This window comes from Pleurodeles waltl, chromosome 8, assembly GCF_031143425.1.
Source record: "Pleurodeles waltl isolate 20211129_DDA chromosome 8, aPleWal1.hap1.20221129, whole genome shotgun sequence".
In the NCBI taxonomy this organism is placed as follows: domain Eukaryota; kingdom Metazoa; phylum Chordata; class Amphibia; order Caudata; family Salamandridae; genus Pleurodeles; species Pleurodeles waltl.
In genome coordinates this window covers 1,520,108,942-1,520,122,468 of record NC_090447.1, presented here as the reverse complement: position 1 = coordinate 1,520,122,468, position 13,527 = coordinate 1,520,108,942, and the positions used below count along the sequence as shown (strand labels likewise).

At 47.2% G+C, this 13,527-nt stretch overlaps 1 protein-coding gene across 1 annotated transcript in view; it reads left to right on the top strand.

Annotated features, from left to right (window-relative positions):
- The window catches only part of LOC138249620 (zinc finger protein Xfin-like), a 318,126-nt gene that overhangs the window by 227,648 nt on the left and 76,951 nt on the right, over positions 1–13,527 (top strand). The window contains exons 15-16 of the mRNA XM_069203568.1: positions 5,051–5,143; positions 5,230–5,337. Coding sequence (XP_069059669.1) covers positions 5,051–5,143; positions 5,230–5,337 — 201 coding nt within the window. The remainder of the gene's footprint in view (positions 1–5,050; positions 5,144–5,229; positions 5,338–13,527) is intronic.

Here is a 13,527-nt window from a genome sequence, read left to right as displayed (position 1 = left end):
TTCAACAGAGAGCAGTATTGTTATATTAGTTCACCTGTTTTTATAGTGCAGCGTTTACAAATTCCTTGGTATCAGACCCTGTTCTGAGGGTAAGGTTGTTTGCTGTTGGTGTCACGTGGTCCATCTCACAATGGCTCTGTGGACTGGGACAAGTATACCTGTTCTGCACTTGACTCTCAGGGAAGGAAGGGCAAGCAATCCGCAGCTTCTTGGGGAGGGAGGGGTGTGTGGGTGGTGGGAATAGTGTGGGGGCAGGAACTCGTCAACAGTGACGCAATTACATATTACCCAGACCAGTGCCTAGCCCTTGAATTAGAAGAAAGCACTATACAACAAAATAGGTTAAAAATGCACAGAGTTCCGATCATATTTGCGGGCTTCCTAAAGGCGCTGCATTTTTCAGTGCCTTCCAACTGGTAACAAAGCTCTCAAGCATCTATAATCCCTGGCGTAGAACTCAAGGCAAAGTACTGATTAGACAAAAGTGCTGTTTACTCAGATGATATCTTAAGCATAGATGCCCCGAGAGTACAGTTTGCTTTACCCAACCATCTTAGTTACTCTGTAAAAGTCTTAAGTTCATTTCACAGTTCCCTTTCCGCTCGCAGTTTTATGCTCGGAAGTTACCTGCTGTGTAAACAGTACAGAATGGCTGCTCTTGAGCTACATGCATGGAGTATGCATGCCTTTCACTAATGAAATCAAGTGCATTGAGGATGAGGACTTCCGTTTTTTCAGAGTTCAGCTTTAAGCGGCTGAGCCTCATCCAATCTGCGACGTCCTTCATGCCCTCTTGTAGGTTGGTCTTGGTGCTGGCGGGGTCTTTGGTGGGGGAGAGTATAAGTTGGGTGTCGTCGGCGTAGGAGGTGATGATGATTTCGTGCTTGCGTACAATGTTGGCGAGGGGGCTCATGTAGACATTGAAGAGTGTCGGGCTGAGCGATGAGCCTTGAGGTACGCCGCAGATGATCTCTGTGGGGTCTGAGCGAAACGGAGGGAGGTAAACTCTTTGGGAACGGTTTGAGAGGAAGGAGGCGATCCAGTCCAGGGCCTGACCTTGGATCCCGGTGGAGCGGAGGCGGGTGATTAGGGTGCGGTGACAGACGGTGTCGAAGGCAGCCGAGAGGTCGAGGAGGATGAGGGCGACTGTTTCCCCGTTGTCCATCAGGGTTCTGATGTCGTCTGTGACTGAGATGAGGGCGGTTTCCGTGCTGTGGTTAGTTCGGAAATCCGGTTTGTGAAGGGTCGAGCAGGTTGTTATTTTCCAGGAAGGTGGTCAGCTGTTTGTTGACGGTCTTCTCTATTACCTTGGCTGGGAAAGGCAGGAGAGAGATGGGGCGGAAGTTTTTTCAGGTCGCTCGGGTCAGCCATAGGTTTCTTTAGTAGGGCGTTGACTTCGGCGTGTTTCCAGCATTCGGGGAAGGTAGCAGAAGAAAAAAAAGAGTTGATGACGGCCTGGAGGTGCGGGGTGATGATGTCGTCGGCTTTATTAAAGATGAAGTGAGGGCAGGGGTCCGAAGGGGCGCCGGAGTGGATAGAGTTCATGATGGATTTGGTTTCTTCAGTGTTGATGTGAGTCCAGTTGTTGAGGGTGATGGCCGGGGGTGCGGGTTCGGTGGTGTTTGGTTGGGTCTGGTGTCCGAAGCTGTTGTGGAGGTCGCTGATCTTGCGATGGAAGAAGGTGGCGAGGGATTCGCACAAATCGTGTGAGGGCGTGACGGCGTTGGGGTTGGAGAACTCCTTGATGATGCTGAAGAGTTCTCTGCTGTTGTGGCTGTTTTTGTCCAGTCTGTCGGTGAAAAAGTTCCTTTTGGCAGCGCGGATCAGGTGGTGGTGTTCGCGGGTAGCGTTCTTGAGGGCGGTCATGTTGTTAGCGGTGTAGTCCTTGCGCCAGGCCTTCTCGAGGGTGCGACAAGTTTTCTTTGATTCTTTGAGGGTGTCAGAGAACCAGAGAGGTTTTTTGGTGTTGGTCTGTCGATGGGTGCGTTTGAGGGGATCAAGTTTGTCTGCGCAGTTGGCGATCCAGTTTGTGAAGCTGAGGGCTGCGTCGTTGGGTTCGGTGGTGAGGGTGGGTTGGTTGGTGGCGAGTGCGGAGAAGAGTTGCTCTTCGGTGATCTTGTTCCACTGTCGACGAGGGATGGGTTGAGTGCGGAGGTGGCGGGTCTCGCGTCGGAATGTGAAGTGAACACAGCTGCGGTCGGTCCAGTGTAGAGCAGAGGTGTGGCTGAAGAAGACGTGTTTGCTGGTGGAGAAGATGGGGTCAAGCGTGTGTCCGGCGATGTGGGTGGCGGTGTTCACCAGTTGCTTGAGGCCGAGGTTGGCGAGGTTGTCGAGCAGGGCGGTGGTGTTGGGGTCGTTGTTCTGTTCCAGATGGAAGTTGAGGTCGCCTAGGAGGATGTAGTCCGGCGAGGCGAGGGCGTGCGGGGAGATGAAGTCGGCGATGGCGTCGCTGAAAGGGGCGCGCGGTCCGGGGGGTCGGTAGACGAGGGATCCTCTGAGGGTGGTCCTGGGGTCGGTGCGAATTTGAAAATGCAGATGTTCAGCGGCGAGAGGGGTGTCTTCGGTGGAGGTGGTGATGCTGATGGAGTCTTTGAAGACGATGGCGATACCTCCTCCTACTTGGTTGGTGCGGTCTTTTCTGGAGATCTTGTAGCCTTCGGGGATGGCAGTGGCGATGTCTGGAGCTGATGAGGTGTTCATCCAGGTTTCCGTGATGAAGGCGACGTCCGGAGCTGTGTAGTCCAGGAGGTCCCAGAGTTCGACGGCGTGCTTGTGGACAGAGCGCGCGTTGACCAGGATGCACTTGAGGTGGTTGATGGCACGTGGGCTGGTGGTCGTGGTAGTTGCGTGGTAGCCCATTCCTGTCCCCCGAGCTGCTGACCGTGAACCAGCATATACCTTGCTGGTGGCAGGAGCCAGCACCTTGCTTCTCCCTGTTCGCTCCATGAGGCAGGGCGTTGCGGTGTGCTTCCTGCTCCCCTGGTGACAGGGAGTGGGAACAGCACACCGCAGTGTGGGAGTGGTGCATGAAGGTACCCCTCCCACTTCACTTTCACATCCTGGGAGTGCACTATACATGTTCCCCATCCCTTAGGGAAGTGAGGGCCCCTTGGGGGCTTGAAGTAACTTGGAAAGGGGGCCCCATGCATGCTTCATCCCTGTGCTTACAGATTGTGCCAGCCCCGGGAGAGATGGGGAGGCCTGAGGCTTCTCCCACCTTGGGTTGGAGTCTCTTCGATCTAGCGCTCTAAAAATATTTATTAAAAAAATGAGAAAACACTTGGCCCTCAGGGATTATGTTTGCAAAGGGCAGGAGCGCACCTTTTTTTTTTTCCCTTCTAATTGTTGCAGTGGGTCCCCCTGTCGGTAGTCAAGCTTTCTCCTACATCGCTCCAAAAGCGTGGAACGGCCTGACACTACATAAAAGGGCCTCCTCCTCACTTCTTGAATTCTGCAAAAAGCTGAAGGCCTGGCTTTTCGAGTAGAACGACTAGACCGTAGGTTTGGCTAAACTCGCAGCTGCCCAGTCCAAGACACCCTTGCGGGTGATAGTGCGCTCTGCAAACCTGCATAACATAGGCATTGAATGAGGATTGTGTGGGAGACTGTGTCAGATGCTGTGGAGAGGTCCATGGGATGAGGGCCACCAGGTCCGCTCTGTCCTGAGTGATGTGGATGTCATTCATGGCAGTGATGAGAACATTATGGTCACTTTACTATGTTTTATTTGCTCTCAGTAAGGCCCTGAGTCTTTGAATAAATAATAGCCGGACCCTTCAGAACCACATGACAACCAATTTCTCATAACTAGACATGCACAGTCACTGCATGCATGTGTGTTAATACTAAAGAAGAGGAAAACTCCAGGAGTCTCCTTACTTTGCTCCACTAAGTGAATGTATACAAACAACCAAAATGTGCATTTTGAATACTGAATCTTAGGTGCTTGTGCTTTCGATGAAAGCACCCACCCTGTATGAATGCCTCTTTTCCCTACCGTGTTCCTGCCCCTCATCATAATAGATATTTATTTGTGACAGAGCTTTGCAAGTCTTTTTGGTGCAACTTAACAAAGTCTTCGTAGTGGAGTGTGAATCTCATGCTGCTGTCATTTCTGTATTCTATATTAGTTCTGTGAATAAGGTAATAGAATTCCCTAGCATCTTTTATTTCAGTAAGAGCAAAAATATGGGTGTCCATGTCCTACCTAGTACTGTAACAATGTATCCGACCAGCAGAATTTTTCTTGTATCGCAAATACGTTTTACCAGTGGACCCACATTTCTAAGGGCGCACAATTATTCTGTGGCCATATAAATAAATTGCCTTATGCAGAAGAGTTCTACTGTTTTGAACTGTGGGAAGCCTCAGAGTCTTGGGATATTTCATGAGGCCTCCTCCCTTCTCCAGCCTGCAGCATTTGTGCTTAGTGGTGGGAAAACTACCTGGCTACCCTTGATAAGGATTACTGAAATGGTCATGTTCACCACAAATGTGGCTTCCTCCCTCTGATCGATAAACTTTCTTCTCCCAGTTAAGTTTCACTCTTGTTGTGTAAAACATCTGGCATTGCTGTGATGTTTCAAGCCTATTGATCCATTAATCACACTGTCAGACGATCACTGTCAATTTGAGATTGTGGTTTTAATGACTGATTCAGTGATCTGACTAATAATACAGAAATATGGTAAAGTAATTTAACTCAAGACCGATGATCATTGCTCTGTCTGATGGGAATTAAAGGTATCGTCATGAACAAGAAAGGAACCAATGAGTTAGAGAAGAAAGACTGACACCTGGGAGCCTTGCAGTCTGCATGTGAATTAAAAGTGTGTTGTGATGTCTCATGCACACACGTATGTAAAGTTACTGCTGGAATGGCACATGGGAGATCATAACTTGAAAAACATCCAGATTAAATTAGTTTGCAGACAATTCACTAAGCGGTTACATTGCAGAACAAGCTGAACTCAAGGTTTTAGCCATGTCTTGACAGCGATCTGCTGAGATTTCATAGAATTAATCCTCTTCTTTTTTGTCGTTCTTTCAGCTGATCAAGTTGCTGCCTCGCGTCCTATACGGACTTTTACAGATGACAACAAAAGACTTTTCCAGCCTGAGGAGGATGTACAAGTAAACAAAGGTGAATTATAGGAGATCCTTGCATTCAAGAGACATTTCTTTCCAGTCTCTTTTATTGCTAAAGATATATTGTCACTTCTTTTAAAGGAATGGCAGACATCGCATCTACTATTTCACCAAACATCAAAGAGGAGGTAGAGACTGTTTTCATGGACCACCTGAACTCTAAGATCGAAGGAAGCATCAATCCTCTAGGTGAGTAACTGGTACCTGGAAGAGGCCTCCTGTAACCCTACAGCATGATAGTACTTTTTCTGTATTCATTAGCAGTCTGCCAATTCATTGGGACTTTACCTTTCCTGGTCACTTGTTTATGATTGTTTTTTTTTCCTCATTGCATTATTCTTTTTGTTTCATTGAACAATTAAGGAGATCCAGTTTGACAAATGTATCTACCCATGTTCGTTCTTTATTGCATTTATGCATCAATACATGTTTTTGCTGCTGTTATTAGATTTGAGCAACGTCCATAAATTGACCAGAATTTGAGGGGGAAATAAATGCAGCTTTGAAGGTTATGTTTATTTATTACTGAGTTGTGGGATTCATAGAGCACATTCCATTTATTTATTATACATTTTGTATATAGGGTTCCTGCATCATCAATTTTATTAGAGATCTTTTTATGAGAATAAAACCTACTCGTTGTTTCATAAAAATAGAGAGCTGAAATTCAAAAAGTAGCAAGATTGAGTACAACACATCAATCACTAGAACATTCATTTATTTTATATATAGACCGAAAAAGTGGGCTTTTAAATGCCATCTGAAGGATAGAACACAAAGGAATTTCAGAGAATGGTTGCAGCTTCTGAGAAAGATTTATTTTGAGCCTATGCACTTCTAAGTTGTGGTTCTTCTCTGTAAGCGACTTTCTGCTTCTGAGAGTTTCTTGGTTTATAAACATGGTGAGTGGCTTAGACAGATATAGGTGGATTTATTCTGATTACAGCTATATATAATATGTACTCAATTTTAAATGAGATTTCTTTTCCATGGGTAGCCAACATAGGCTGCGGAAAGGAGAGCGAAGAATGAGGCAAGGTTGGCATTGCCAATATCCAGGCAAGAGATGTCTCAAGTGTGGGCTATAGCTCTCAGGTGTGCAGGAAAAAGCAGACAATAAAGGTGAATATTGGAGGGTTTGTAATTTTGTTGACATGAGGGATCAGTGAAAGGGTACAGTCCAATATAAAACATAGAACTGGACCTGCAAGAGGTTTTTAAGGTGGCAGTGTTGCCGCTGGTGTGGAGACCAGATTTGCGTGTCACCTTTGATCTGCTCAGTCTTATTGTAAGTGATGAAGTGTTTGAAAAGTCTTCTCTGTTGCTTGTCCAGGTGAAGGTGGGCTGGTAAAGGGTCTATAATAAGAGAGTGGGATTTAGGTTAGGTTTTCTGCATGTGGGAGATTTCTACAAATGGGGATAATTCTCTTGAAGAGGCCTTGATTAGGATGAACCACACCAAGAAACACAGATTAAAATTGTCTTTGATGTTGCTCACTTCTATTAGGTCCCATTAATAGTTGGTAGGTTTTATGTTTTTTGTGATTAAGAGGAACTCTTTTGTGTTTAGGGGAACGAAAGTTCTGATTCAGGGTTTGACGGATAAAGTAAAGGCAGACAGGGTGACAAAGGAATTTATGTTCGCAACCCTGCTTTTAGTCTGCCCCCCAAGTTTAGAGTTGTTCGCAAACCCTGCTGTCGTCTCCATTCATTGGCAGGAACCACTGTTATGGTGGTTCCTGTCAGTGCGGGAAATGTTTGACAGACAGCTTAGTCTAACATGACAGAGAAGACTTTGTCAAAAATTTCCAAAGGTTTCTTATTTTGCAAAAATGAACTCTGAAAGCACAAGCTCATTTTAGAAAAATGTAGGAACATGCCTCATTTTGTATGATCAAACCACCCTGTTCAACAAATTTCGGGCTGATCCTGCTGGGTCTTCGACTGAGTACACTGAGCCCTGCTGTTCTAGTGCATGTGCTCTGGACCCTCAAAAGTGTATGCACCACTAGCTAATCCCTGTTAGTTAACTTACTTGTAGGGCCCTAGTATATGCTACTCCAGGTACCCAGGGCTAGTAAGTTAAGTGCAGCACTTGTGCCACCATTGTTAGGACAAAATAAAAACATGGCTCTAGGCTTGCCACCGCAGCTTAGTAGGGCAGCTTCTAAACTACCAACTTAACATGGCAAAACAACCTGAGTTAACAGCCCCCCATACCGTTCTGAACCCCTCTCTCCCTGCTAGGAAGTGTGAAGCACTCCCGGAAACAAGGAGCAAAGGGAACTGTTGGTGGGAGGAGGTGTTGACCTCCACCAACAGGATGATTACCGGTCAATGGCTACAGATGGCCCAGCTTCAATGAGGCTACTGCCTCAGTTTAGCAAATACCAATCACACCTTAGCCTGCCTGCTCCTTTGTGTCATTAGACATGCTGGCATCTTCTCCAGAGGGGGGAAACCTATTGCCGAACTGGTTTTCCAGAAGGTGTGGCTCATTATGCTAGGTACACCTTAGAATAGTGCCCAGAGCTCGACACAGGGGAAGAAGACCTAAGCCATGTTGAATTTAGGCATAGTAGGATACTCTGGGATTTTTTCGGACCAAACTCCCAGAAACTGGTGTAAAGTAGGAAGGGATGCCAGTGGAAACTTCTGCCCCATTGGCTAGTGAGTCCTCCCTTCCCACAAACATCAGGATGGCATAAAAGTGGCACCCATGGCACACAGTCCTCAGATCACTACTTGATTGGTAAGAATACAGAAGAAGGACTGCACCTGCTGAGCTCAAGGCACTCTCAAAGAGAACTGTGCCTGCTATGTCCACTCGTGGAAAAGAGCTCCACTTGTGCCAGAACAGAAGAAATGACTCCAAGGGCTAGGTGGCTAGCCTACGGTTAAGCATTAGGACTCTAAAAAGCTAAGGAAGCCTCCACCCTCCAGAGCCCAGCTGCATAGGAACGCATGCATGCTTCTGGACACTGAGGTGCACCCTGGGAGACTGAGTCCTGACCTAAACGAGGTGCCCCCTAGGTTGTGGGACCCGTGGTTGAAAACAAAGTGAACCCTGGTTCCCCTACAAGAAGGATTTACTTACCTGCCAGTAACCTTTGGGACTGCTGTTGAGTTGACTAGTTGCGACTGGACCTGCAGTGAACTTTACAGGTGCATCGTGGGAGACTGAGTCCTGAGGCACCTCTTCTGTATCTTCAGCATCATCAGCATCCTGCATCAGGCACACTTCTTTGCTAGACAGCAAAAACAATGAAAATACAGTGAGGAGCCTGAGACTGCTGGATCCGACAGATAACTGTCTCCCCGGAGCTAAGCGGTCACTGTGACTGACTCCCAGCCAGTTGTGGCATGTTCAAGAGAGTTTTAGCAGCCATTCTGGCCTGTTCTCTAAAAACCATTAAGCCACTGTCAACGATTTATTACATTTTAAAGATTGAACTATAGTGATTTATTTTAACTTTGACCAATCATACCTTTAGTTTCCCTCAATAGATTTGTTGTTGTTTTGGTGTCTATCTAAAGATGAAAATATAATATAATCTTATAAATTGATGTTGGGTTTTTATTCAGTTACATTTCGTACTTTTTGACTGTTTTGGTGCTTTGAAATGCTTTACACTTGTTCCTTTCATTAAGCCTGGCTGATATGTAAAACAATTTCATGGAATACTGTAAGGAAATGCCTCCTTGGCATGGTTACCCCCTGACTTTTTGCCTTTGCTGATGCTATGTTTTGAATTGAAAATGTGCTGAGGCCTGCTAACCAGGCCCCAGCACCAGTGTTCTTTCCCTAACCTGTACTTTTGATTCCACAATTGGCACACCATGGCATCCAGATAAGTCCCTCGTAACTGGTACCTCTGGTACCAAGGGCCCTGATGCCAGGGAAGGTCTCTAAGGGCTGCAGCATGTATTATGCCACCCTGGAGACCCCTCACTCAGCACAGACACACTGCTTACAAGCTTGTGTGTGCTAGTGAGAACAAAATGAGTAAGTCGACATGGCACTCCCCTCAGGGTGCCATGCCAGCCTCTCACTGCCTATGCAGTATAGGTAAGACACCCCTCTAGCAGGCCTTACAGCCCTAAGGCAGTGTGCACTATACCATAGGTGAAGGTACCAGTGCATGAGCACTATACCCCTACAGTGTCTAAGCAAAACCTTAGACATTGTAAGTGCAGGGTAGCCATAAGAGTATATGGTCTGGGAGTCTGTTTTACACAAACTCCACAGCACCATAATGGCTACACTGAAAACTGGGAAGTTTGGTATCAAACTTCTCACCACAATAAATGCACACTGATGCCAGTGTACATTTTATTGTAACATACACCCCAGAGGGCCCCTTAGAGGTGCCCCCTGAAACTTAACTGACTATCTGTGTAGGCTGACTGGTTCCAGCAGCCTGCCACACTAGAGACATGTTGCTGGCCCCATGGGGAGAGTGCCTTTGTCACTCTGAGGCCAGTAACAAAGCCTGCACTGGGTGGAGATGCTAACACCTCCCCCAGGCAGGAGCTGTAACACCTGGCGGTGAGCCTCAAAGGCTCACCCCTTTGTCACAGCCCAGCAGGACACTCCAGCTAGTGGAGTTGCCTGCCCCCTCCGGCCACGGCCCCCACTTTTGGCGGCAAGGCTGGAGGAAACAAAGAAAACAACAAGGAGGAGTCACTGACCAGTCAGGACAGCCCCTAAGGTGTCCTGAGCTGAAGTGACTCTAACTTTTAGAAATCCTCCATCTTGCAGATGGAGGATTCCCCCAATAGGATTAGGGATGTGACCCCCTCCCCTTGGGAGGAGGCACAAAGAGGGTGTACTCACCCTCAGGGCTAGTAGCCATTGGCTACTAACCCCCCAGACCTAAACACGCCCTTAAATTTAGTATTTAAGGGCTTCCCTGAACCTACAGATTTAGATTCCTGCAACTACAAGAAGAAGGACTGCAAAGCTGAAAACCCCTGCAGAGGAAGAACAGAAGACACCAACTGCCTTGGCCCCAGACTCACCGGCCTGTCTCCTGCCTTCCAAAGAACCCTGCTCCAGCGACACTTTCCAAGGGACCAGCGACCTCTGAATCCTCTGAGGACTGCCCCGCTTCGAAGAAGACAAGAAACTCCTGAGGACAGCGGCACTGCTCCAAAAGAACTGCAACTTTGTTACAAGGAGCAGATTTAAAGACCCCTGCAACTCCCCACAAGAAGCGTGAGACTTGCAACACTGCACCCGGCGACCCCGACTCGACTGGTGGAGAACAAACAGCTCAGGGAGGACCCTCCGGCGACTCTACGACTGTGAGTAACCAAAGTTGTCCCCCATGAGCCCCCACAGTGACGCCTGCAGAGGGAATCCCCAGGCTCCCCCTGACCGCGACTGTCTTAACTCCATTTCCCGACGGCTGGAAAAGACCCTGCACCCGCAGCCCCCAGCGCCTAAAGGAACGGAACTTCTGTGCAGGAGTGACCCCCAGGAGGCCCTCTCCCTTGCCCAGGTGGTGGCTACCCCGAGGAGCCCCCCCCTTGCCTGCCTGCATCGCTGAAGAGACCTCTTGGTCTCCCATTGAAAACCGAAGGAAACCCGACGCTTGTTCCCACACTGCACCCGGCCGCCCCCGCGCTGCTGAGGGTGTAACTTCTGTGCTAACTTGTGTCCCCCCCGGTGCCCTACAAAACCCCCCTGGTCTGCCCTCCGAAAACGCGGGTACTTACCTGCAGGCAGACTGGAACCGGGGCACCCCCTTCTCTCCATTGAAGCCTATGTGGTTTGGGCACCTCTTTGACCTTTGCACCTGACCGGCCCTGAGCTGCTGGTGTGATAACTTTGGGGTTGCTCTGAACCCCCAACAGTGGGCTACCTTGGGCCAAAAACTGAAACCTGTAAGTGACTTACTTACCTGTTGAAACTAACAATATCTTACCCCCCCCAGGAACTGTAAAAGTGTCCACTTTTAAAACAGCTTATTGTGTTTTATGTAAAAAGTATACATGCTAAAGTAATGATTCAAAGTTCCTAGAGTACTTACCTGCAATACCTTTCAAATGAGATATTACATGTAAAATTTGAACCTGTGGTTCTTAAAATAAACTAAGAAAATATATTTTTCTATAACAAAACCTATTGGCTGGATTTGTCTCTGAGTGTGTGTACCTCATTTATTGCCTGTGTGTATGTACAACAAATGCTTAACACTACTCCTTGGATAAGCCTACTGCTCGACCACACTACCACAAAATAGAGCATTAGTATTATCTCTTTTTACCACTATTTTACCTCTAAGGGGAACCCTTGGACTCTGTGCATGCTATTCCTTACTTTGAAATAGCACATACAGAGCCAGCTTCCTACATTGGTGGATCAGCGGTGGGGTACAAGACTTTGCATTTGCTGGACTACTCAGCCAATACCTGATCACACGACAAATTCCAAAAATTGTCATTAGAAATTGATTTTTGCAATTTGAAATTTTTCTAAATTCTTTAAAGTCCTGCTAGGGCCTTGTGTTAGTCCCTGTTAGCATTTCTGTTAGAGTTTAAAAGTTTGTAAAAGTTTGAATTAGATTCTAGAACTAGTTTTAGATTATTAAAAAGCATTCCAACTTTTAGAAGAATAATGTCTAGTACAGATATGAATGTGGTGGAACTCGACACCACACCTTACCTCCATCTCCAGATGAAAGAGCTAAGGTCACTCTGTAAAATAAGAAAAATAACAATGGGCTCCAGACCTACCAAACTACAGCTCCAGGAGCTGTTGGCAGAGTATGATAGAGCAACCCCTCTGTGGATCGCAACACAGAGGATGATGATAGTGACTTGGAGGGTGATTCCCCCCCACCAGTCCTATCTAGGGAGAACAGGGCTTCTCAAGCCCTGACTCCAACAATAATAGTCAGAGATGCTGGCTCCCTCACAGGAGGGACCAGCACCTCTGAAATCACTGAGGATAACTCCAGTGAAGAGGACATCCAGTTAGCCAGGATGGCCAAAAGATTGGCTTTGGAAAGACAGATCCTAGCCATAGAAAGGGAAAGAAAAGAGATGGGCCTAGGACCCATCAATGGTGGCAGCAACATAACTAGGGTCAGAGATTCTCCTGACATGTTGAAAATCCCCAAAGGGATTGTAACTAAATATGAAGATGGTGATGACATCACCAAATGGTTCACAGCTTTTGAGAGGGCTTGTGAAACCAGAAAGGTGAACAAATCTCACTGGGGTGCTCTCCTTTGGGAAATGTTCACAGGAAAGTGTAGGGATAGACTCCTCACACTCTCTGGAAAAGATGCAGAATCTTATGACCTCATGAAGGGTACCCTGATTGAGGGCTTTGGATTCTCCACTGAGGAGTATAGGATTAGATTCAGGGGGGCTCAAAAATCCTCGAGCCAGACCTGGGTTGACTTTGTAGACTACTCAGTGAAAACACTAGATGGTTGGATTCAAGGCAGTGGTGTAAGTAATTACAGGGAGTGCAGAATTATTAGGCAAATGAGTATTTTGACCACAACATCCTCTTTATGCATGTTGTCTTACTCCAAGCTGTATAGGCTCGAAAGCCTACTACCAATTAAGCATATTAGGTGATGTGCATCTCTGTAATGAGAAGGGGTGTGGTCTAATGACATCAACACCCTATATCAGGTGTGCATAATTATTAGGCAACTTCCTTTCCTTTGGCAAAATGGGTCAAAAGAAGGACTTGACAGGCTCAGAAAAGTCAAAAATAGTGAGATATCTTGCAGAGGGATGCAGCACTCTTAAAATTGCAAAGCTTCTGAAGCGTGATCATCGAACAATCAAGCGTTTCATTCAAAATAGTCAACAGGGTCGCAAGAAGCGTGTGGAAAAACCAAGGCGCAAAATAACTGCCCATGAACTGAGAAAAGTCAAGCGTGCAGCTGCCACGATGCCACTTGCCACCAGTTTGGCCATATTTCAGAGCTGCAACATCACTGGAGTGCCCAAAAGCACAAGGTGTGCAATACTCAGAGACATGGCCAAGGTAAGAAAGGCTGAAAGACGACCACCACTGAACAAGACACACAAGCTGAAACGTCAAGACTGGGCCAAGAAATATCTCAAGACTGATTTTTCGAAGGTTTTATGGACTGATGAAATGAGAGTGAGTCTTGATGGGCCAGATGGATGGGCCCGTGGCTGGATTGGTAAAGGGCAGAGAGCTCCAGTCCGACTCAGACGCCAGCAAGGTGGAGGTGGAGTACTGGTTTGGGCTGGTATCATCAAAGATGAGCTTGTGGGGCCTTTTCGGGTTGAGGATGGAGTCAAGCTCAACTCCCAGTCCTACTGCCAGTTCCTGGAAGACACCTTCTTCAAGCAGTGGTACAGGAAGAAGTCTGCATCCTTCAA